The sequence below is a fragment of the Protopterus annectens genome, chromosome 6.part1, assembly GCF_019279795.1.
Source record: "Protopterus annectens isolate FY-2018-M chromosome 6.part1, PAN1.0, whole genome shotgun sequence".
NCBI lineage: Eukaryota > Metazoa > Chordata > Ceratodontiformes > Protopteridae > Protopterus > Protopterus annectens.
Genome location: NC_056738.1, coordinates 355,865,136 through 355,889,882, shown reverse-complemented (window position 1 = coordinate 355,889,882; position 24,747 = coordinate 355,865,136). Strand labels below are relative to the sequence as shown.

The 24,747-nt window shown below is 41.2% G+C and overlaps 1 protein-coding gene across 1 annotated transcript in view; it reads left to right on the top strand.

The window, feature by feature from the left end:
* ATG2A (autophagy related 2A) overlaps positions 1-24,747 on the top strand; it is a 2,853,001-nt gene that overhangs the window by 2,272,691 nt on the left and 555,563 nt on the right. Inside the window, exon 31 of the mRNA XM_044075772.1 lies at positions 21,879-22,102. Coding sequence (XP_043931707.1) covers positions 21,879-22,102 — 224 coding nt within the window. The remainder of the gene's footprint in view (positions 1-21,878; positions 22,103-24,747) is intronic.

The window sequence follows — 24,747 nt, the reverse complement described above, 5'->3', positions numbered from 1 at the left end:
TACGGCGTACCTTAAAGCAAAGTAGTCTTTTGTATGCTGGCCAGACTTTGGGATACCCAAGGCAGGGAATCCCAGATGTAAATAATACTGCATCAGTGAAGGAAAGGACATCTGCTGTTATGGTAATATTGTACACAACTGTACTTTCTTTTCACCTTTTGTCAATAAAATGTTAAGCCACTTGCAATCTGTCATACTGTGCACAGGTTTACTATCAAAATGTGGAACGGCATTTAAACAAAACTGGAATGGATGAATGCGTCTTTTCCAGTTTCCATAATGTCATTCTGAAAATGTTGGAATGCACGTTAGCGAATGGTAGTGTACATTTGCTAATGTGCATTCAACATTCTGATAACAGATTGCAGTACACTGGGGATCGGGAAATTTACCCTTTTCCTCACTGTAGTGCGATCTTGGAGTTGGAGTATAATTTGCAGGGTCTGTGGGGGGCGCAGGCGGGCTTGCCCCAATGCAAAACTGTAAACACTTGTGCTGTAGATGTACAATTCATATGGCAGCTTCATCATAAATGCCTGAGGGTCTGATGTCACTTCTTGACATTCTGAATTTGGTCAAATGCGGACATTGTGATGATGACTTTTGACCTTCCGTTAAAGCGGCATTGCCAAATTTGGAATATCAGTTCAAGTAAGTAGAAATTTTTTTTTTTTTTTTGGATTTTCAACATTTTGATAAACTGTATACACATATGATTTCACTCTGGCAAGTATATACTAGTTTGTCCCCACAGTCCTTGACAGCATTAAATCAGATTTTTACAATCATGAGTTTTGAGTTGAAGACTCTGGGCTGTCCTTGCGTGTATCCTTGTGAGAATCATGCTGCCCTGTAGTAGGAAGTAGAGGAGAGTACACAGATCTCTCAGCAGAGCTTCCTTTTAGGGAGATCCTTTTTAATGCTGCTTTAATAAAATATATTGGTGCCCTGCATAGATTACTGGGTTTTGAATAGCAGGTCATGTACAATTAAGAAATTCAGTCAGTGGGGCCTTTGTCACCTCATCCTTCATCAAGTTTTAAATTTCAGACTGAGATCAGCAGCTCTTTTGAATGATACAGTCTCTCTTCTCTTGAGCTGTTGTATACACACATTTGTCTTTAACCTTGGTGAATTAACTGGATATTGTTGTTGCAAACTTGTGGTCCCTGTCATTGTGCTTTCTTAATACCACTAGATTAAACATAGCTAAAAAACAGATTCAAGCTGTTCCATCTAAACTCTGTATCAAATGACCAACACTGTATCAAATGACCAACACTGCTCATATTCTCAGTCTTCTGATACTACTAAGGGCTGCTTAGCAGAGAGTTTCATTTGTTTTGGTAGAATTTTATTATTTTTATATATTTATAGTCTGAAACTCTTGAATTTAGTTAGAGGCATTTGTTATTGCCATTTGTTGAAAAAAAGTACTAAAAGTTGATTTTAAGAAAAATAGAATTCTGATTGCATTTATGACATTACATGAACCAGGGTTAACCCACCACTTGTTTATCCCTTTGTATTATTGTTATTTCCTCTCCATACGCTCATTTTGTTGCTGGTTCTTCCTGCTTTGCTTTCTCATTGGATCTTTATCTTATTTTGATTTCATCCTTCTCTTTGCACCTATTTTTCAGCATCTGAATACCTCTTTTATGTCCCACCCTTTCACTTGTATTATAGACTTAACTGTAATTTCTCTTAATTGTGCTGCTGCATACCCCCACTAGTTGTACTGCTGCTTTCATTATCTTTCACTGTTTTTACATTTTTCAGACTTTTTAACCACAAGTAGTTTATCCTTTACTATAAATATAGACCTTAATATTGGTAAATATGTTCGCCTGCTTCTGGTGTTACTGAGAGGGGTTACAAATTATGTTTACTGTGTAATGTGGTATCTTTTTGTCTGTGTTTTGGAGCTTTTTTTCCCCTGGACTTGGCTGAAAATGTGTACTATTTAGTAACACAACCCAGATTTCAAATTATAATAACTATTTTCTCCTTTCCTCTGAGATGTGAAGCAGAGCTCTTCCCTAATCTTATTCATGTGCAGCCTGGGCCAGTGGATAGGAATTTAAAAATTCACCCCTGGTCTGACACCCGTGTCTCTGGACAGAGGCAGTCATTAAATCATGCCCCAACTAACCTGTGAGACCCATTAAAATAACCTGTAAGGCACAATAACTCATGGGATAAATTTGGATTGCATGGCTAGGCTTATAAAAGCCCTAGTGGTCATCAGATTCAGTGGTTCAGCTGTTTCAATTGGTCACTAGAATTTAGCAGTTTGCCTCCTTACAAAATTTTTGTTTATTTTTTTCATCATTGACATTTGTGCTTTTAGTTGAGATTGGGACATTCCCTTTTAAAGCTGCTGTTTATCAGTTTGGAGCATCATACCTGAAATTCTAAAGACGGGATGTTTTTCATTTCAACTTGGATTATGTGGTTCCAGTGATTTATATTTGTTTAATCAATAAATTAATTGATTAGGAAATGATTTACAACTGGAAATATTCTAAAGTTTTAATATTTGTTGAAGGTAAGTTTTTGTGTTTAGAGCCAATAATCTATGGCCTGTTTTTGTTATAAGACTGAAATTTAAGTACTGTAAAATTTCCAAGGTTTATAAGACTGAAATTTAAATACTGTAAAATCTGCAAGGTTTGTTGTTTCTGGTGTATAAATATTTGAAATGAAATACTTAACTCTACGCCATTCTGAAGCTATAATTTGAACAATGTTTTGATTTAAATTTAATATTTTTTGAAATAATGAAATCTTTTGACCAAGTGTCATATTCTATTCCCGAACAGGAGCACTAATCCCGTCAGAAATATCACTAGTCTTCAGAGCAATTCCTCAGTTCACTTAACCTCTACTTTCAGGGATATGTACATCACTCCACCAATTTCTGGCACAGCCTACAGCCCTTCAGAATTGCATAACTATCCTAAAACTCTACTACAGTCTTCATCATTTGGAGCTGAAAATATTTAGGGACTGATGATGTCACCCCTCTTCTCATGGTCCTGGTGTAAGATGCAGCTATACATAATCTTTAACTTCCTGCTCCATTTCACATGTTCTTGTTCATTTAAATATATTTCCTGCAATCCTACATCTTGGGCCAATTATTTTATGTACCTGATCACCTTGTCCCTTTTAAAAGGATTATTCAGTCCATTGACGTTCCAAAAAACTTTATTCATGGATCCCATGGTACCATAAGGAACATAACTCCCCTTCTCTAATTACTTTCTTGCCAATGTCCTTCCACTTCAGCAATATGCATTATGTTCTTCATGTTTCACTGTTGCAGTCATCACACTTGGGTTATCTACCTGCAGGTAGCCCTCAGTCGGCCCGAATACCAGAGACTTAGTATTTCTGCGTCAGATGTTGTCGCTCCAGGACTGACATCAGATTGTCAGGGGTATAAAAACAGGAATCCAACGCCATTACATTAGTCTTTCTTGCTGAGGAGCCCGAAGCAGAAGCAGTTTGCAAGTGCCAGTCGGCCGCTACCTGAATTTTCGTTTACGAATTGAATAATACTGAAGTCTTCTAAAGCTAGGTGGCGCCACAAAGGATCCCGGGAACTATTGCCCCATAAGCCTGACTAGCCTGGTCTGAAGGCTATGGAGCGCATCATCATGGATCTCATAAACAAAGACATTGGGAACCTCCAGACACTGGATCCTACCCAATTCGGCTGTGTTAAAGGCATATCTTGCCTCCTAAACCTAGTTGACTTTTTTGAAATAGCTACCAAAGCCATAGATGAGGTAAAGGTAGTCCACACAGCTTACCTGGACCTCGTAAAGGCCTTCGACACAATGCCCCACTCTGGCCTCATAAATAAGATTGCCAGCTTAAATATCAACCCAAATGTCACAAGATGGGTTGCAAACTGGCTCAGGGATAGAACTGACATGGTCAGAGTTGCAGGTGCCATGTCCGACTCTAAACCGGATACAAGTGGCATCCCACAGGGCTCAGTCCTGGGACCCCTCTTGTTTGGTATATACTTCTCTGAGGTACAGGCAAGCATAGGAGGACTGTGGCTGACCAAGTTCACAGATGATTGCAAGCTGGGAGCCATAATCGCTCTCTCCGGCCGACACAAGCATCCTTCAGAAGGGTCTTACAAAGACTGATACCTGGTGTCAAAACCATGGCCTTAAGCTAAATGCCAAAAAGTGCATAGTCATCCCTTTTGGGAAAAACAAAGTGCCCACAAACTACCACATTGGAGGTAATCCACTAAGTATGGAAGAAGTAATTAGGGATCTGGGGACTCAAGTAGATAGTAACCTCTCCTTTGACAATCACATTGCCAAAGTGGTTAGAAAAACCTTCTATATAGCCCACCTAATCATAAAAGGGTTCACATCTAGATCAAGAGAGGTCATTGTGCCCCTCTACTCATTGCTCATCAGGCCCTTAATTGAGTACAATGCCCCGTTTGGGATGTATCTTACCCGACACCTGCAACAGCTGGAGAGACCTCAAATGTACCTCACCAAGAGGATCGTGGGCCTCAAAAAGATGCCCTATGCTACTCTACTAAAGAAATTCCAGCTCTACTCATTTGCTTACCGCCTACTCAGAGGCGATCTCTGCCTGACATACAAGGCCATGTCTAACTCAGAATTGACGAACATGGTCCACCTCAAGAAAGCCAAATCCATTAGGGCTACATGCTCCATGGATTTAAACCTCAGCACAACAATAAATAGGACATGCTGGAGGGATAGATTCATATCCCAGAGGCTTCCCTTGCTCTGGAATAGAATCCCGGTTCATGTTAGGCAGAGCCCCTCGCTGACCCTCTTCAAGAGAAATCTTGATGGGTTGTTGGGAAATTGTAAATTTACTCCTGGGATCACTTCTATGGCCATGCTGGACAGAGGCTCGGGAATCAAGTCTAAAAGGGTGGCAAAAGCCAACACATTCTGGCTAGGCTTATAAATGCCCTAGGGCAGATAGCCTAGTACCTACCTAAGAACCTAAGTACCCCATTGGGGATCCTTTTTTCTTGCTCTAAACGATGTCAGAAAAAGTTAACAATTGTCTTGCCTGTAGAAAGCAAATTACCTCACAGAGATTTTCATTCTTACTGCATCACCTGTTTAGGCCCAGACCACGATGTACCTCGCTGTCAGTTTTGTGCCTTGTTTAACGCCTAAACCATTTGTCATCTTGGCTCTCTTTGTCGCTAAATTCTTTCACTCTCGATCTCCATATTCTGAAATGGCTTTGGTAAGCCATCCGACTACCGATATTCCAAAAAAACTTAAGGATAAATATAGAGACAGACCGCATAGGTCCAAAGCTGCCAACGACACTTCCATTAAGCTAGTCGCCAGTCTGCCAGTACTCAGTGAGGCGGTTTCGCATCCCCTGATGCCCGCTTCAGTGGATTCACAGGCCTCTACTGAGACCCATTTGGAGTCCAGTATGCCACGAGACTCTTCTTCGACTATGGAACCTACAGATGTCTCTACCTTGGATGGGTCCGGAGCCGCTGTGCAGACACCGGCTTCTCAGGCAGTTCTTCGCTCAACCGATGTTCAGCTCAAACCAACAACTTTTTTAACCAAAACTACTGAGTTTCTTAGGCCCAGAGTATGCACTAAGCCTAGAAAACTGATGACCAAAGCACATGCACCTGCTCCTATGCCACAAAAACAAATGCTTAGAATGGCAGAAGACCTTATTACTCTGATTAGGAGAAGTCAGCCTTCCCCTGCTAAGAGAAAAAGAGACCAGTCCCCTACAGCTTCTACAGACCAGGAGTCCAATGACTCTGAGATTTCTGATTATGAAGACATGCCCTTATCTGCTTATGAGGATTCAGATGCAGAGGAATTCATTCCCTCTGCCTCCCCTCCAGAGGATTTTTCTTTTGGTGAAACCTTGCATACCTTAAGAGAGCATTTCCACTGGGAATGCCAAGACTATCCTCAGTCCAAAAAGAGACTCAGAGAATTCCTAGAGTTGCCTCAGCACAGACCTTTAGCAATACCCCTGTCCTGGATGTTGTTAATGATGTTTTTATGGAATCCAGTTTTACTTCTGACACTTTACCTCCTGCCTTTAGGAAACCAGACCGGCACTACAGAGTACCTGACACTCACAAATTTCTTTTCAAGAATCCTACTGCTGACCCAGAGATCATTTCCCAGGGGCCTAAAGGTATCAAGGCTACTACAGCCAAGAATTCCACCCCTTCGGACAGGGATTCCAGAGCTTTGGACAGATGGGGTAAGAAGGTATATACCTCTGCAACTCTTGCTATTAGGGCATTGAATTGTCAGTTTCACATGCTGAAGTACCAACAGCATATTATGGAACTTGTTCAACAAAAAGTGGCAACCTTTACAGACTGTGCAGAAAATAAAGAATTGTAGGAGCTTATGCACTCTGCAAGCCAAGTCAGTAAGCATACTTTGCAGTGTGGCTTTGACACCCTAGAAGCATCTTGCCGGGCAGCAGTCACTGGATCTGTACTGAGAAGACATGCCTGGCTGAAGGAGCAGACCTTGCCAGACCATGTCAAATCGAAGTTAGAAGATGCTCCTTTGAACAAGGACAGTTTGTTTGGCATGAAAGCAGAAGAGGTTCTTAAAAAGATTTAAGAAAAAGCTAAGTCTGTGCAGACTGTTAAAGAATTCTTATAAGTGCAACCCGCTAGATTCAGCAGGCATTTCCCTTCCAAACACTGGTCATTTCCAGCTCCCTCCAGGCCTTCTCAAACCAGACCCAGGGAAACAGACCACCCAGACTGCAGTCTCAGGGTATGCAGAGATCTAAGCAATGGAGTGCCCCCACCCCTAAAGCAGGGAGTTGTAAGCCACCTTCTTATGGAAAAACCTCACAATGACTTCTTTACTCCACTTCCCAGCCCTGTCCAATTGCTTGTGCCCCTAAGAGGAAGACTTACCCTTCATGCAAAAAAATTGGATGTCCATCACACAGGACTGGTGGGTCCTCAATGTTGTATCCCAGGGGTACAAATTTTATTTCCATTCACTGCCAACCCCAAGCTGGTTTCCAGACCTTCCTCCAAAACAGTGGGCAGAGACTCAAAGCCAAGTAGCTTCCCTGCTCAATATCAGAGCTATTCAGCCAGTTCCAGAACAGACGGGTCAAAGATTCTACTCCAGACTTTTTCTGGTACCCAGGAAAGAGGGCTCTTGACGCCCAGTCTTGGATCTTTCAATTCTCAACACCTTCCTGGTGATACCAAAATGGATTCAGGTAGTCCAGCAGGTTTCTCTGAATTCTTAGACCCACTTTACTATACTCCATCCTTAATTAATATAGGTGAGTAGAACACTTAATGACTCTTACAGCACACCTTAATTGTTACCTGAATCACTAAAGTTATTAGTACACCCACCCAAATATATCCCTATGAAGGAAAGCTGCACCAGCCTAAGACCAGACAGCAAAATGCATCTCTCCAGAATTACATTTGTTTTTCTTGTTTCCTTACAAAATACCACAACTTCATAACAGAAATGTTCCCAAAACACATTTCCAACTTTTCTTTCCCTCTTTCTTCCTTTCATTTACTCAGAAAATAGCTACATTGTTAGTGAAGAAACAAACTCGTACATACATACACACATATATATAACAACGTCTGCAGATATAGCTACCATTTACAATTGTCTATGACCTTTGTTAAGAGCTGACAGAGAAAAAAAAGCTTCCGGTCCAACTCAATGCAGTTTGCATTTTATAAGCACTTACCAACCTAAAAGTGAGTCTACACTGTCTGAGTCCTTCATCTGTGTTTCTAAACACCCTTCTGAGGTTCAAAATACATGTCTCTTACATAAATGGAAGGCTTTTACAGATACATGAGTGTCCAGTATTTCATTCAACAGATGCATCTTTTGTCTCCCTCCTAACCATAAAATCATTCTGTCTACATTGGAAGAGGGAATGATTTGAAATTCTGAGTTGAAATGTCTGTTAAAAGTCTTTCACTCACTATTCATCCGTACTAATTTCTTCCCTCACATAATCAACAGATTTCTTGCTTGTTGCTGTCTGATTATGTTAGCCTTTTTGTTAGTGCATCTGCTCTTTTAGACTGTATAGCTAGTCTTTTATCTTCTCCCATTGTTCAAGAACTTTCTGTTCAGCCCTCAAACTTCTCTCCGAAACTTCCAACAATGTCCCATTCCTAATGTGTCCCTCCACCAATGGTATATCCTGAAGTGCCATTAACATCTCCTCATGGTTTCTGATTTACATCAGAAGGAGGAAATACTTCTATAGTTGCAAAGTTTATTAGCCTAAATCTAATTCAGTTTTGCTTACACATACTTACTTCAGGACATTTGTTTTACAGATACTGTTATATCTGAGCAAGTTAACTCCTTGCTTACTCTTCAAGGTTCTTGTTAAAAGTTTCTGTTTTGGTGAATGAGCCTCACACCGGTATGTTGTATGCCATGGTCAGCCCTACTGTCTTTCTTTAAACTGGATGGCCACTATGTGCTGTATGTCTCTAACTCAGCCTCTTCCATAGATAAATCTGGTCATTCCATTAATTGCTTTATCACAAAACTCCAGGCATTTAAGGCCTTCCAATCTGTCAGGCAGCCCAACTAATCAAATAATTTTCTACCTAACATGATCCTCTTGCTGGTAATTTAATGTTTCATTACATCCAAGTTTCACCTCTGCAGCTGTTGCTCTTTTCTATTCCACATTTTAATCAAATGCTAATTGGATGGAGTCGAAGTACTCAATGAGTGCTTCTGTGACTTCTGTCAGATGTCTGTTAGTGTTTTTGATACTTTCATCCAACTATTTTCTATATCTCCTTAAAATTTAACCACAAGGAAACTTCTTTACTTTCCGTAGTGTTAGCTGTGGATGTCTGCTCCATGCTTCCAGACTTAGCTACACTACAGTGCAGACTGCTCATAACTGCTCATCCACTGAACATACCCTTGTCAACTTCATTTTAATCATAGATGCCTTCCTCAAAAGCATTATGCCCTCCACTTAACAGGCCATGTACAATTGCTTTTAGGGATAGAAAGCCACTCAGTTATGACAAATTGCCTGAAGCCATCTCAAACAGTGCTGTACTATGTAAGGTGCCATACCAGACGTTCTAATTAATCAGTTTTTAATAAAAAAGGCATTATAGTGTGATAACTTTCCATCCCTGTTCAAAAAGACAAGTTTTATTCCATGTTATTTCTGGTCCCCAAAAAGAGAAACATTCTGAGACTAGAATCTAACAGATTGTCAGACCTTTACATATTTGTCCAGACAAATTTAAACTGGTACCATTCAGAAAAGTTCTTTTATTCATATGAAAAGAATTTTGCATGGTAACATCAGATATGGAGGACGCATGCTTACTAATTCTGAAAAGGCAATTTATGAGATGGCTTCTGAGACAAAAATCATCATTTTCAGTTTGCAACCCTACTATATGGCGATCCACAGCTCCTAGGAAATTTGAAAAATATTGATCTCCAGTTTATACGTTTTAGAACACAAAAGATAGCTATCATCATATCTGAATGATTGACTGATAGTGGCAATGATGCAAGAACTTTTTCTTCAAAACATCACTCATCGGTTTCCTTAATGCATTTCTTTGTTTCCGTGCACAATAAACTGGAATAAACTGTGGTAATCCCATGTTGTTTTAGTGACATTTCGAGGGCTGTCAGACATTTAGGTTTAGTTCAAATGAAAGATCCCTGCCTCGAATACAGCTGTATTTTTTAAAAATGTGAGGACAGCATTACTTTTAGCAGCAGGCCACAGTAGCAGTGTCTAAATGCTGTGGGCTGCATTGTCTCCACAATTAATAGATTTTTCAGACTTTGCTTGGGGAGCCCTCTTCAATAATCCCTTGACGCAGGACAGTTGGCTTGAACAAGAAAGGTTCCATCACATCAACCCGAGAGTAAAAAGCAGTATTTAGAACTTTGACAGATTGTTCAGCACAGCTTCCTTTCAATCACCTTTAGATCAATGCAAGTAACACTTACAATTATGTGGTACATGGATTGGGGGGGGGGGGTACACCAGATCTTTCCAGCTTTGAAGCTGCACTTCTGATTTGGCATTGAGCCATTCATCACATTCTGTATCTCGCCACACTACATCTTTCGGACTCTCAGAGCTAATTAGCCGACCCTGTCAGCAGGTCGACAACTCTGGCTGATGAATGGAAACCAGATTTCTTGATTTTTCATGACATTGTAACAGAAGTGGTCTTTTTTAGCATTATTTTTCATATCCATTCACATTTACATCCTTTGCAATCCTCATGTATGATGCACTTTATTTTATACCAGTGGTTCACTGCTTCTCTTTACTATTCTAGTTACTTTCATTCCCATTCCACCTTTTGACTGGTAGTAACTCATCACCTCCTTCCTTTCTTCCCTTTCTTTTTCTCCCACCTGTATCATTTTCTTTTGCTTTATACATACAATGTCTTGGAATCTCATATCCATCTCCTGTTTTCTGACACTTGTTCCTTGTTTTCCAGTTTTTGGCTGTTACACTGTTTACCTTTGTTGCCATTAGTCTTATTGCTTGCATTTCTTTTTCTTGCCAAGCCCACCCCCTTCAGTCCCTATACCTGATATGCAAAATTCCCAGAAGTGTTATCCTTTTTCCATATATTCTCTTCCAGATTTGAAGAGCATCTGTCGAGATCTTTTGTGTCTGATACACTCCCAGAACATAAGTTTCATACCTGTGTCTTCTGTCATTCATTTCCAGCAACATGAGCCTGTTTTCCTTATGTTATTGTTTTGGTGTGAGATACCATCTGTGTAACATTCTTAATATTTGGTTGCATGAATATGTGAAGCCAGTCATTAAATTCCTAGAAGGTGTGATTCCACATCCTGAATGATTAAAGTTTTCTTAGTGGGGTGACCTGCCCAAAAACATATCTCTGATTCTTCCTCCTTTGTTTCAGCAGCTAACACATTTTTCAAACTTTGCTTGGGTAGCCCTCTTCAACAGTCCCTTGATGGAGGACAGCTGGCTTGAACAAGAAAGGTTTCATCTTATCAGCTTGAGAAGTAGAGAAGGCATTTTCTGCATCTCTCATGTTATTTTGAGGAATTTTTTCTCCATTCAGATTCCCCAGTTTGCCACCCTTCCTCTTTCTTCCATCAGTTCCTTATCTTTCTTTGTGGGTTCCTCCACTTCCCCTCCTATGACTTCATAATTTATTATACTTTTACCTTTCCCAGTCTCCAACAGGATTTTTCTTTCCCTTCTCTCATTTCTTTTGTTTTCCTGGGTTTCTGCTTCCTCTGTCTTCTCCACTCATTTTTCTCTGTCTGGTGTACATTCATGATTCATTATGTGTTAAACTAACTTCCTGTATTAAGTCTTCTGGGATTTTGCATTCTGTCTGACTTCCTGCCCTTCATTCGTTAACTGCTGTTCTGCTCTTACCCCCTTTTCCTTCTATTCTTCTACTTGTTTCTTCCCTATGAAATTGCTCAGTTCCTTTCTGTATCCATCCTTCCCAGTCCTTCTGTTATTTTAATAGTTTGGTTTTCATTGTGTCCATTGGCAGGGTATCTTAGTGCATGCGCTATAACTGAGAAGATTTATTATTCTAATCATTTTCTTTATACTTAATTGTTTATATATTTTATGTTCTCTTCCCTGTTTTAGTTTCTGTATTTTCTTTCTCCCCTTCTCCAAATTCGTTTATATTGTATCACTTAATGTTTGACCTACCATGGTAAGGCTAGCCACCCAGCAGTGTAAACCTTGGTGCTCTAGATGATTGTCACTGTTGGAAGTGACCCTCTGACCCTATGTGCAAAAATGGAAAAGGGGTTGAGGATGGATGGATGGACTTAATGTGTAACCTTCATATACTCTGATATTTGAGGTATTCTCCCTCAAGAATGTGTCTCACTGCTCCCTTTCCTTTTCCTTCCCCTGTTCTTATTACTATCTTCTTCTATTTGCATCTAAGCCCTGAGGCCTTATTAGACTTTGCAAAAAATGGCAATTTTTTCCTCTATGGCCATTTCAGTATTCTCCAACATAAGCGTGCAATTATCTGCATACATTTGGAACCCTGACTGTACTCCTGTTCTTCCCTGTAGTTATATTAACTTTTTCTGACAGTTGCCAGCTCTTAAATGACTAGCCTAAAGAGCACCGGGAAGCAAGGGCACCCCCAGTCTGGTCCCCTTCCCTACTTTCATTGACTTGGAAATGCACGTCTTTACCATTACCTCTATTTTTGGCTCACTGTAGATTGCCTTTATCAGTCCTAGAAAATTTTCTCCCATTTGTTGTTTTTCTACTGTCTGCCAGAGGGATTCCCATTTCTCTGTGTCAAATGCTTTTATTAGGTCCAAATAGAAAATCCCTGCCTGTGTTCCTTCCCTTTTGCTTCTCTCTGTCTATAGATATGTTAGGGCCCACCAGTTAATTTCTGCCCTTCTTCCTATCCTAAAACCATTCTGCTCCTCCTGTATTATTCTCAGCAGACTCTCATCCAGTCACCCGCTAGCACTTTTTTCCATCACCTTAATGTCTGTGTTTAGTTAAGGAGATTGATGTGTAATCTCCTCCTTCCATCCTGTCTCCTCCCTCTTTTAGGATCACTACTGCCCTGGCTCCTTTCATTGTGTCTGCTATTTCTAATGTTTCACTTATCCTTTTGTATTCCTCCTTTATAACTGTCCATAATGCCACTACTCTACTAGGTGTCCATCTGGGCCCCTTACCTTTACTTTCATCGCCACTGTATCCCTACCAAGGGTCTTTGATCACTACCATCATGATTTTTGCATTCAGCTTCTCTTCCTGCATTTCTTTTACTTGGTATTCCTCTCTCTGTCTGGAACCACCCCATAGACTTCCCTTTCCTTCTCTTGTTCCTCTTGTATTTGTTGGTAATATTCCTTAAAGGCCTGTCTAACTACTTCTTTCCTCTGTGGTCTCTAACTCTGTTCACCTAATGCCTGATATCCTTTTCCTTTTTTTTATACTTCTTTGCTAGATGTTCCCCTCTTCCTTCCAGTACCACTACTCTACTTCCACTGCACTTGTTACCTTTCCTTCTAGTTCAGTTTTTATTACTGTTTTTTCTGTCCTTAGTACTTCTGTGTTTATTCCATCTTTACACATTTCCCTTTGTATCCTGATCGGTTCCATTTCCAGGTTTATTTCCTTATGTTCCTCCTTTTTCCAGCCATCCTCTCTCATGATATTTCCCCTAACTGCTGTTTTGATTCCATCCCACCAGTATTGCTTCTATTCTGTTTTCTCTGTAGAGCTCTCCTCCACTGTTTCCTCTTTCTGTTTTTATAATTGTTGCTTCCTTTCCTGACCTTTCCACTTGTAGTTTGCCCATCTCCATCTGAACCTCTCCCCTTGCTACTGTTTCATGGTCAAGTATGTATCTCTCCTGTATTTCTATCTTTTCCACTCTGTTGTTATAGTTTCACGTTTTCCTAGCATCATGTCCATTCTTCTGGCTTGAATTAAACATTGTATGGTAAGTATCTCTCAATATATAATTCCATTCTACTTCTTTTGTGTTCCTTTTAAGTTTCTTTTTTTAATTTTTATACTGTGCTATCTTTTGCCAGACAGCCCATCTTTCTTGGAGTCTAGCATTGAAGATTTCTCCAATGAATCATCTCCATCCCTTTTTATTTGATTCCATTCTTCAAAGAACCTGCTGTACAAGCCCTTTGTATCCTTGTTTGTGGTATACAGGTGTTCCTGTTGTCCATCTGTTTCCATTTCTTCTTCCTTCTCAAATTATCCCTATCCCCCTCCCGACTTTTCTGTACCCTTTCAGTCACAACATGTAATCTCTTTCTGAAATGGGTGGCCACCCCTCTCTTGCCACTCCCAGCTTTATTGTGTGTTTCTTCTATGTAGTACTGTGGGCTAATAATCTTTACTGCCTGTTTTACATTTAATTGAGTCACCCTGAGCAGTATCGCATCTCTTTGCATCCTACTCATTCTGCTGCATACTTCAAGTGTGAAGTCTCCCCAGTAATGTTTCAAGGTACCTCTTTTAGTCTGTGTTCACTCCTTTCTGTTCTCTTTGGTTTTGTACTCCCCACCCCCAACCCCTCATCACTGCCTTTGAATATCTCTCCTCGCCTGGGTTTCCCTGCTGAGCTGGACCTTCTGTCCTTTAGTCTTTTCTAAGCTTGCTCCCCCGATAGAGTTTTATTTGTTACCCTCCAATCTGCAATTTGAGTGCCTCTGGACTTGGGTCATTCACCTTGTCCTTTTTTCCTCAATTCTGTTTTGCTCCTGTCTTTCTTGCTTTCAGTTCTTTATGACTGCCTTCTATCTGTTGTTTGCTGCTGTTTATCCCTTCCCTTTCCCATAGTAACTGTTTGTTTCCTTTGCAATTCATCCTACTTTTGTGACAGTTTCATGCATTTCATTTTGCTATGCTATAATACATTGCCTTCAAACCTAAGACTGGTATTCCTTAATTATTTTGTTCTCTGTTCCCCCTTTTTTATGCTGGTATACCAAAACACTTTTGTCCACTGTGTCAAATAGAAAGTTTTGCAGTATGGTGTATCATGGGAAAACCATGTAACAGCAGTGTGCTTATTTGTACCCCTCTGTTTACCTTGTACATTTTTGTTACTGCAGAAGCACTCTAAAATCTTATCTTTCAATAGTGCCTCGTGTTCACAAATCTCATTAGTCTATTTCAGTCTCATTTGCCCTCGTTTGTCCCATCACTTCTGTGACTTTAGTCTGTCAGTTCTTTTGACTTGCAGTTATGATCCAATGCCAGCATATGATGGAGTTGACTGAGTACACTCCCTCATTATTTTTTCTCTTGCAGTGCTTCTGGTTTCTACTGGTATGACCAGGACGGTCAGTTCTTGATAGCTTCCCTCCTCTTGACCTGTTCCTCTGGTCCAGTTGTATTGTCCCTGTTCCATTTTGTTTTTCTTCCCTCCTGCTTTGACCAGTCCAGCCTGTTCAGCTCTCCAGGATCCAGCAATGGTGTCTGAATCCCCTGATGCTTCAGTTGCAGAGGCTTCTCTTTGATGATACGTTGCTTTGATTCTTGTGTCAGTTTCCATGCTTCCGTTGCATTCACTGTCAGACTCTCCTCTTCTGAAAGATTTCTATGTTGACCAGCTTCTTGTTCTTCTTACTGTATTTTTTGAGCTCCTCCCTCACATTTTTCCTATTTTCTGTGTTCTTGCCTCCATTTTTGTGTATCATCTGCTGTGCCCAAAATCCTATCCCTCCCACTTCTGTTGTCAGCATCACTGTGTGCATCTTTGTTGACTTCCTCTTTAGTTCGCCCCCACCCCCCTTCTCCGGTGCGTCTACATCAGATGTTCTCTTTGATGCTTATAATTCTACGTTCTCTCTGGACTTTCGCAAGTTTGTTTGTCAGTCCATCTGTGGTAGGATATTTGAATTTATTTCTGTGTTTGTTGCTCCAACCTCCACTGTGCACGATCTCTGTAAAAAATGTTTGTGCCTCTCTCTCTGTGTGGAACCTCTCTGTTTTTCTTCTAAGATAGCAGGTTGAAGGAAACCCATGGAGTTTCACTGACTCCAACAAGTCAGCCATTCCTTTTTCTTAGTTTATACAGTGAATCAGAATAATCTTCCACCAGTTTTATGAACAATACTGTTAAAGGGTATCAGTTTGTGTTCTAGCTTTCCTCCCAATATCTTTAAATTTATAGCTGTGCAGCCATACTAATGTTTGTCTCAGATCCTCGGCTTTTGGTATAATGGGAGGTAATTCTGTGGATTTTCTATTATTGATTCTTGTAATCTGGATAAGTGAAATCTTGTTTCCAGGAATTCCAGCAGCATTATTTCCTGTTCTGTAGTCAGGGCATGCTTTGGCACTCATATTATCCTTATGTTGTTTCTTCTGGAACTATTTTATAAGTCATCTAGTTTTCCTGTTTCCGTTGTAGGTTTTTTTTTTTTAACCATTTCTCTCAGCCTTCTACTGTTTTCCTGTACCTCTGATCTCAGGGTTGCTTTGTCTTCTTCCAAGTCCTGGTTTACTTATTTCAGCTTAATTACATGTTATTGTTGATTGCATGTTGTTTTCTTTATTAGGCCTTTATAATCAGTGACTGCATCAGCTTTTGGAACAGTTTACAAAGTTTATCGTTCTTGTGCTGCTTATCAGCTTTTGCTCCCTTTTCTCTTTGTCCGCATCTTGTGATTGTTATTTTTTGTTTATTTTTTCACCTGGATCTGGTTGGTTAATTATTTGTTTCCTAACTATATTGCCTAATGAGCAGGATTCTAAATAATTTACTTTACACTAAAGAAATTATTTAGTAACAAACTTTATTTTTGCCACTAAGCAGAAAACTAAATAAACTCTATGTAATTGAACAGTAAATCACACTAAAACAGAAAACTAAGTACACTTTGAAGTTAGACAATACATTTAAAGAAAAAGGTATACATCACCGATAAAGAGAAAGCTTCATCCTCTCTTCAGTCTTGACTGGGAAGCCCCGTTGCAGTCAGGCAGGAGTCTTCATCAGGAAAACAGTTCTGGGCAGTGCGTCCACTCCACAGGTGAGGCTTCAGCCTGAGTACAGGGAGCCCCAGCTATATATATATAACCAAGTTATGAGAATCAGTACTTTCCCAGTATAGACTGGATCTTGCTATATCATTCTGTGGTGTTGGCCACCCACCCCAGAAGGAACAGCAATTCCTGCAAATACAATGATTTTGCAATTGTCAAGAGTTACACTGGAATATTCCAATGACTTTGCAAGTTTTAGTACTTTACTGGAATATCCCAGCACACATACAAGACATATTTCATAATCAAATGTATTGACTTTGCTGAAATCCCTGAACTGTTCAGAATATAGCATTACTTCATATGTCAAGGAAGAAGTAAAGAAAAGAGAATGTCGCGATATAGTGAGGTAACCGTCAAATAATCACACTCACTCACTGTACCCCTCTTTCGTATCTCATTCGTATCACATTAACACTTTATCAGAACTCTAAGCTTAAACAGCCGTCTGGCTTCAGTTGCCTGACCCCCTTCCAGAAGTGGACCTGTTTGTCACAGATATGAAAGGACAGTTGTGTAAAAATCTAACCCAAACAGTAGATGTCCTTCTCTTCACTGTTGCAGTATTTGTTATAGAAGGGATGTCCCGCCCTGGGCAGCCCGTTGCTCATCTAGTATAACAAAGCCTAGAAGAGATCTTGTATTTGATGTACCATAAGACAGAGGAGTCTGTGCACATCCAGAAGGAAAAAAAATCAGAATAAAGAAGAGGAGGTTGGAGGAAGGGAATGAATAGTGCAACAGTGAAGAGAAGGACATCTAATGTTATGATAAGATTTTACACAACTGTACTATATCCTTGTATATCACTGTTGCAGTATTCATTATAGAGGAGAGAATAAAAAAGCTCACAAAACAGAATGGGGGTGGGAGGTGGAAGGCTGAGAAGAGCCCTCAACAAACCCACATAAAATGGTTTCAGCAAAACTTGCTCTGTCCCAAGAAACCATATCCAACTTGTAATGCTTAGTAAAGGTATGCACTGAAGGCCACATAGCAGCTTCAAGTATGTAATTAGTGTCCATGCCCTTGAAGAAGGCACCAGAAGAGGTAACAGCCCAAGTGTAATGACCTCTGACAAAAGTAGACTAAGATTTGCCATGAAAAGAACAATAAAAAGAAACCGACTTGGATATCCAGGAGGCCAGGAGGCAATGGTTCACTTAGAAACTGCAAGCCCAAAGACCTGGGATGAAAGGAAACAAAAAGCTGATCAGACTTATGGATAGTCCTAGTTTTATCCAAATAGTATCTGAGCTGTCTGTGCAAATCCAAGGTATGCAGGACCCTCTCAGTAGCAGACTGAGGAGAGGGGGAAAAGGAAGGGAGTTGTACCGACTGATGCAAGGACAACTCATTTACTACCTTGGACATAAAATAAGGTTTAGTACGAAGGTGCACCCTGTCACTGTGGGGAAAAAGAAGAATGGCCATAAGGGGGGCCTGGAGCTCAGAAATCCACCGAGCAGAAGTAAGAGCCAGCAACAATAGTCTTCCAGGTATAGGGTTGCAGAGAAGCAGAATCTATAGGCTCAAAAAGACTCTGAGTCCATTTTTCCAAAACAAATTTAAGGTCCAAAGGAAGAGGAATAGGTTTCCTTGGAGGCCTAATATGCAGGATGCCTTTAAGAAATTGTTTGACCTCAAAATGAGAAGTCAGAGGAGGATTCAAGGGCAGACAAGCAGAAATGGCTGACAAATGGGCCTTCACAGAAGAATAGGCAAAGCCAGACTGGAGCAACTCACACAAATAAGAGAGTAATCATCCGAAAAGAAGGTATCTCAAGAAAGGTGTTGAGCTGGGAGAGATCCAAAATAGGTCTCCACTGCTCTCCTTTTGAAGAACCAGGAACATCTTAGAATAAAAGCCCCTTCCCACTTACAAAGGGGGGACAGGTTGAATGGTCCCTTGGTTCAACAGGAACCCTAGAACCTCTGGGAAATGAGGAAGTTGCTCTAGAGGAGGTTGAGGAATCCATGAAAAAGATGGGAAAGAATTCCATACCGTGAAGTAAACTAGTCGGATGATAGAAAGAACCCAAGAATCTGAATTGATGAGATGCCAATTTGGAAGACAGAGGGAGAGCAGAAGGAACAAAGGAGCCTGGTCTAAAGGGGGTATGAATTGTCAAAGAGAAGCAGATGTGTCAGATAAAGGAGATTTCTGGGCTAGAAAAATCTGAGAAGCCTTACCAGAGGGGAGCCTGCTTCCCACCCTTCCTTCCTTTAGATGCCTGGCAGAGTTGCCTGTGAACAAAAGCAGACCTAGAAGATAATTTATGTGGAACTTAGGGATAGGAGAGACAAAAATATGTTTAAGGTCTTGCAAGGTTTTGACTTTCTCATGAAGACACTTAAACATGTCAGCAGCAGCAGTCCCAAAAAGATGAGTGTTATCCAAAGCAGCATCCAACAACTTGGCATTAATGTCCTCAGGAAGAGACTGGAGACAAAGCCTAGAATAATGCCTCATGATGGACCCAAAAGCCGCAGCCCTAGAAGAGGCATCAGTAGCATCATAGCTACACTTAATACAGTGGTGAGTCACTTGAGAAGTAGAACCTAAAAAAGATAAGACAAAGGATTTGCCATCAGAATCAGGGAGGGCAGAGGTAATCTGACAAGCCTGAGCAATCAAGGCCAGAACATACCTGATCATGTCTGTCTGGTAGGTAATAGCCCTAAAGACCAATGTAATAGCAGTGTAAACTTTCAAATACTCTCCATTGCCCTACTGTCTTTATCTGAAGGCAGAAATGTGGAAGGTTTGTCAGAAGAGGTGGACACCACAACAGGATGAGCAGAAGGACATTTAAATAAAAATAGACAATTCTCAAGGAACCTTATAGAACATGTCAGGTTTATTAGGAGCAGGAGGCTGAGAAGGAGACTTGGAAGTAGCAATGAAAGTGTCTAACAAGACAGCCAATATAGAAGGAACTGCCAGTGGTTTATGAGTATCCACCTGGAGCAACTCATAATATCTTCTCCGAATGTCAGACACTTGAGAAGAATCCCACTTAAAGAATTCCATCATCCTAACAATTGTGCCTCCAAAGGACAGTTCCTCGAAAGGAGACACAGAGTTAACAGACCCCTCTTCATCAGAACCATAAGCCAAAGGTGAAGGGATCTGTGAAGAATAGGACAAAGACCCCTCACCAGACACTGAATCCTTATCCGAGGAATCTGGTTCCCTGAACAGTTTAGAAAGGTTAGAGGTCCACGGAGGAGCAGGTACTGAAACCCCTTGAGGAGGCTTTATGGCCATTAAAGCAGAGAACAAGCCCTGAGTAAACTCTTGCCATTCCCTTTGAGAATCCACAGGACAGACTGAAACATCTTTCAGTTTTTGTCTATTCTTAGAAGGAACATAAGCCCTAAAAAATACCAAAGGTTCCGACCCTTGGCTAGATTTGAGAAGAGAACCCAGAACTTTCTCCCTGACCAGTATCTGCAGAATCCCTCCTGGGACTTCTGAGATTCCGAGATAGTCAGTAGTGATTCCCACTCGACATCTGCAACACCTCAGAGGAGGTGCGAAAAGACAGCTCCATGCAGGCCTACAGAATGGTCGCGGCAGAGGAATCCACTGTAAACACTGAATGACCTACAGAGCTATTACCTGCTTCTAGAGGGACACTCGGTGGAGGCTGGACAACTAAAGAATCCAGCCAAGACTTCTTGGCCGCCTTCTCTTCTAGGGGTTAAAGGATTCCACTGTGGTACCCTGGGCTAACTGTCTAAGCTGTTGGCTTTCAAAATAAATGGCCAGGGAAGGCAAACAGCTTCTGAGTGGTATTCTTCATTTAATGATCACGTGCAAACTTTTTTACTTAAACTTTAGTTTGCCAAAAAAGACTGTTCACATGCATCTTCTTGTATGCAAGCACACTCTAGCACACAGACCCTGACAAAGTGATTGGCCACTGTTCTTTTTCTGAGGCAAATACAGTAAATCCGTATAGGGCATTGATTCTGTGTAATTATTTCCTCCCTCCCTTTCTTTCATTTTGACAACCATCCCAGTGACCACATCCTACACTGGGTCTGCTAGCACTCACACCCTTCTGGCCCAATGCCCAAATTTATGCCAAGGCCAGCGAGGAACCTAAGGGCATCCCTGGAGGAGGGGGTACACTGTTCATCTTGTAGTTGGTGGCCCATTCTAGCCCCCCCTGCTCATTGACACACATCCAATGGCATCTTCTCTCTTTGGACCATGCCTCCCCTAAGGGAGCCTCATCAACCAATGCCCTCCCTCCCCCCAGGATAGGAACACTTATCCCTCCCTGCCACTTCTTCAGTCACCTGAGCCCCTAATTGAACTTGGGTTGCCTGGGAATTATTCCTGTATGCCACCACATTCTGTTAGATCTACAGCTTTGGCATCTTACTGTAGAGATGCTGCTGCACAAAATACTTAGAAGCTATCTCGTAGACCACTGCAAACACTTTGGCCACACAGTACCATATTGGAAGCACAGTGTTACGGGCAGGCCAGGTGATGGCATGGGTGTGTAATAGGTGTTCTGTATAAATCTGCCTTTCAGGAGTAATTGAGTATTCCTTGGGATTTTACCCAACTAATATGATTTCCATTGGCCGTACTGAAGAAGAAAATACAGTGACAGTAAAGCTTTGAGGAGAGGTCATTGTAATAGCTAATCTTTCTTCCTTTCTCCTTCCATTTGGTGGCTTTTTCTGTAGATGCTTTTTACATAACTATAACAGTTTGCAGATTATTTCATTATTTCTTGGGTGCTTATTTGATAGTAATAGTTTGGCTCAATAATGGGTATTTGTTAAAAAGAAGTGCACTTTCCCTACATGGCTTTAAGTCTTAAAGAACTGAAAAAAACTTGAATGCTAGCACTGGAATTATATGGGATTCTCGCACCATCTGCATATATACATTTGCAAATGCGAGGATACTTTAGCATTCACAGGAAAATAGGACAGCTTGAAAATCCCTCTGGACTGAAGAAAACAAAAAGTTTGTAAAATAATGTGTTATGATTTAGGTTACAGTGGCCAAGTGGGCATTCTTTTTAAGATCTACTGTTAGAAAAGTATTTGCACAACCATACTATTTGAGTTAGCTGTAAATATTTTCTAGATGTGATTTAATGGCAAGTTTCTAAATGAAAATTTCAAGCTGTCAACATGTTGCTTAGACTGCACTGCATTTCCATTCTTGGTCATGTAGGCACAGTTGTTTTGCAAAAGCTGACAGACAAAATTTTTTTTTGTAGGCCAAAGATGGTGAACCATCTGTTACAAGGTTAGTGGATGGACCAATTTCAGTTAAAGATGGACATTTTTCACGTCCTTTAGGCAGCACTGATCTGTTGAAGGCACCAGTGAGATTTCCAATGCCAGAAACTCGAATTATGCTACGAGAAATCTCAGTGGTTTGGCATCTATATGGAGGAAAAGACTTTGGTGTAACACGGTCGTCTTCAGCACATTCCCCAAGGTAAGTAGTGAATGTAATGGCTGTGATGCTGCATGTACACTTCTTGATTGTCAGCAGGTCCCATAAACAATTAAGTTTGTATTTCTGAATGTACTCTGAGTAGCTTACTTTCCTATTGTATTCAAATAGCTATTCTTTGTTAATTAGAAGAAACTGAGTTGTTAACACCAAAAGTGTGCACGGAATGTCATTTAACAGCAGATGTAATCCCCAGACAACATATCAGTAGAATTTTCTTTTGCTGACTGGATAGAGATGAGTTTCATTTTTTTAACCTGACTATCTTAAAGTCCATGTAATGTCAGAAGTCTTATCTGTGGAAGTTGGCCCTGATGGCTTGCTCTACTTCAGTAGTTGTTCCATTTGAAAATTATACAGTGTTGTGCGGAAACAAGGATGATTAATTATTGAAATGTTTAGTAGTCATTGCTTAATTGTGCAATGTTTAAATGCATGCCATCCTGCTTTCTGGCTGTGTGTAGTTGTCCTTCACATCTTGATTAAGCAGGCAGATGGACAGATCATTTTTTCTTCATAGTAGTATCTCTGGAGTATGATTAAGGACTTGTTTCTGTAGCTGTTTAATGGAGAAAAGGGTTGCCTTTATTTTTTCAGTAAAGATAAAGAGAGTATGAAATGGAAATACTGTTCTGTTTTAAATCTGTCTTCAGAGTTCCTACTTTAAATAGGACGTTACTAGGCTATTGACCCTGAGGCCCTTGTAAACCTAGAGTTCAGCCCATGTTTAGACAAGTCAGTACCCAATGCTCCTGTCCAGCAGGGACACAGGTGGAAGCCCAGGGGTATATTTTCTGTTTTCCATCCAGTTATCCAGGTTGCGCTTAAAAAGGGGTAAAGAGATACTCTGCTTGACGTAGAGAGGGAGTCTATTCCATAGACGGGGGGGAGTCTCTGGGACACAAATCTGTCCTGCCAACAAGTCCTATTGATGTCACAGACCAGGTTGAGGCTGCCTGTGCGAGTTACTCAAGTGGAGCTTGACTTGTGGATATGCAGCAGTCCCATCAAAGTGGGGTCCGTGATTGCCTTGTATGCCAGACAAAGGTCACCTCTGAGGAGTCTGTATGAGACTGAGTAGAGGGATAGGGCTTTTATCCTATCCGTGTATGGTAGTTGTTTGAGCCCTTGGATTCTGCTGGTGAGGAACCTCTGTGGTCTCTTCAGCTGCTGCATGTGCTTTGTGACATACATGCCGAAAGGGGTGTTGTATTCAATAATGGGCCTTGTAAGGAAAAAATACAGGGATGTTATGACCTCCTTGTCCCTGGATAAGATACCCTTACTTATGAGGTGGGCCATGTAGAAGGCTTCCCATACAATGGAAGCAACATGATGGTCAAAAGCCAGGTTGCTATCAACCTGGGTGCCCAGATCCCTCACAACTGATTGTGTGCTTAGGATGTTGTTATTAATGTGATAATTTGTGGGGACGTCACTCTCCCCAAAAGGGATAATGACACATTTTTTGGTATTCAGCTTGAGGCAATGTTTCTGGCACCAGTCATTTGTCTGAGTGAGACTGTCTTGGAGGATGTCGATATTACTATGGGAATTGATGAGAGCACCAAGCTTGCAGTCATCTGCAAACTTGGTCAGTCATAGCCCACTGGTTTTGGCCTGCACCTCAGTAAAGTTTATTCCAAATAACAGAGGCCCCAAGACTGAACTCAGGGTTATGCCACTTGTTACGGGTCTACTGCTTGAGATGGCTTCCCCTATTTTGACTAGGTGGGTTCTATCAGTGAGCCAGTTTGCTACCCATCTGGTAGCGTACAGATTGATGCCTAGTTGAGAGAGTTTATCTGTTATGCCAGAGTGGGGAATAGTGTCGAAGGCTTTGGCCAGGTCAAGGAAGGCAGTGTGCACCATCTTCCCCCCATCCATGGCTTTGTTGACTGACTCAAAGAAGTCGACCAAATTTAGCAGACATGACCTCACCTTGATGAAGCCAAACTGTGTGGGATCGAGTGTTTGGAGGTTGCCAATGTCCTTTTAATGAGGTCCATGATAATCCGTTTCATGGCCTTGCAGATCAGGCTAGTTAGGCTGATGGGTCTATAATTTCCTGGAACGGTGGACACTCCACCTTTGTGTAAAGGGATGACAGTGGCTATCCTCCACTCAGCTGGGATGAAGCCAGTACTCCGGCTTTGGTTGAATAGAGTGCCTAATGGTGTTGCAAGTTCCTGCCTGAGTTCACGTAGGATGCAGTCTGGTATGTTATCAGGTTCCATGGAGGCTGTATTTTTTGCCTTTGAGAGAGCAGTGATGACGTGTTCCCTAGTTATAAGGGGAAGGGGGCAGGTACTGGGGATGTCCTGATTTACTGAAGGGGAGGACAGGGGGGTGAAGTTTTTGTGTATTTGTCAGCCAGCAAGTTTGCTATATCTATGGCATTCCTATATCTGGTGTCCTTAACCACCAGTTCTGAACAGATCTGGGTGGGGTGCTTCCTTTGAGGTTGCGGACATATGTGAAGAAGGCCTTATGATTGTCTTTAGTAGATGTGGCCAATTTGGACTCAGTTTGCTTTGGAGGATTTCACTAGTGCTCTTATTTGCTTGTTCAGGCTAAGGAGACATTGCTTCCAGTTAGGCACCTGCTCCTTCTTGGTCCTGGACAGC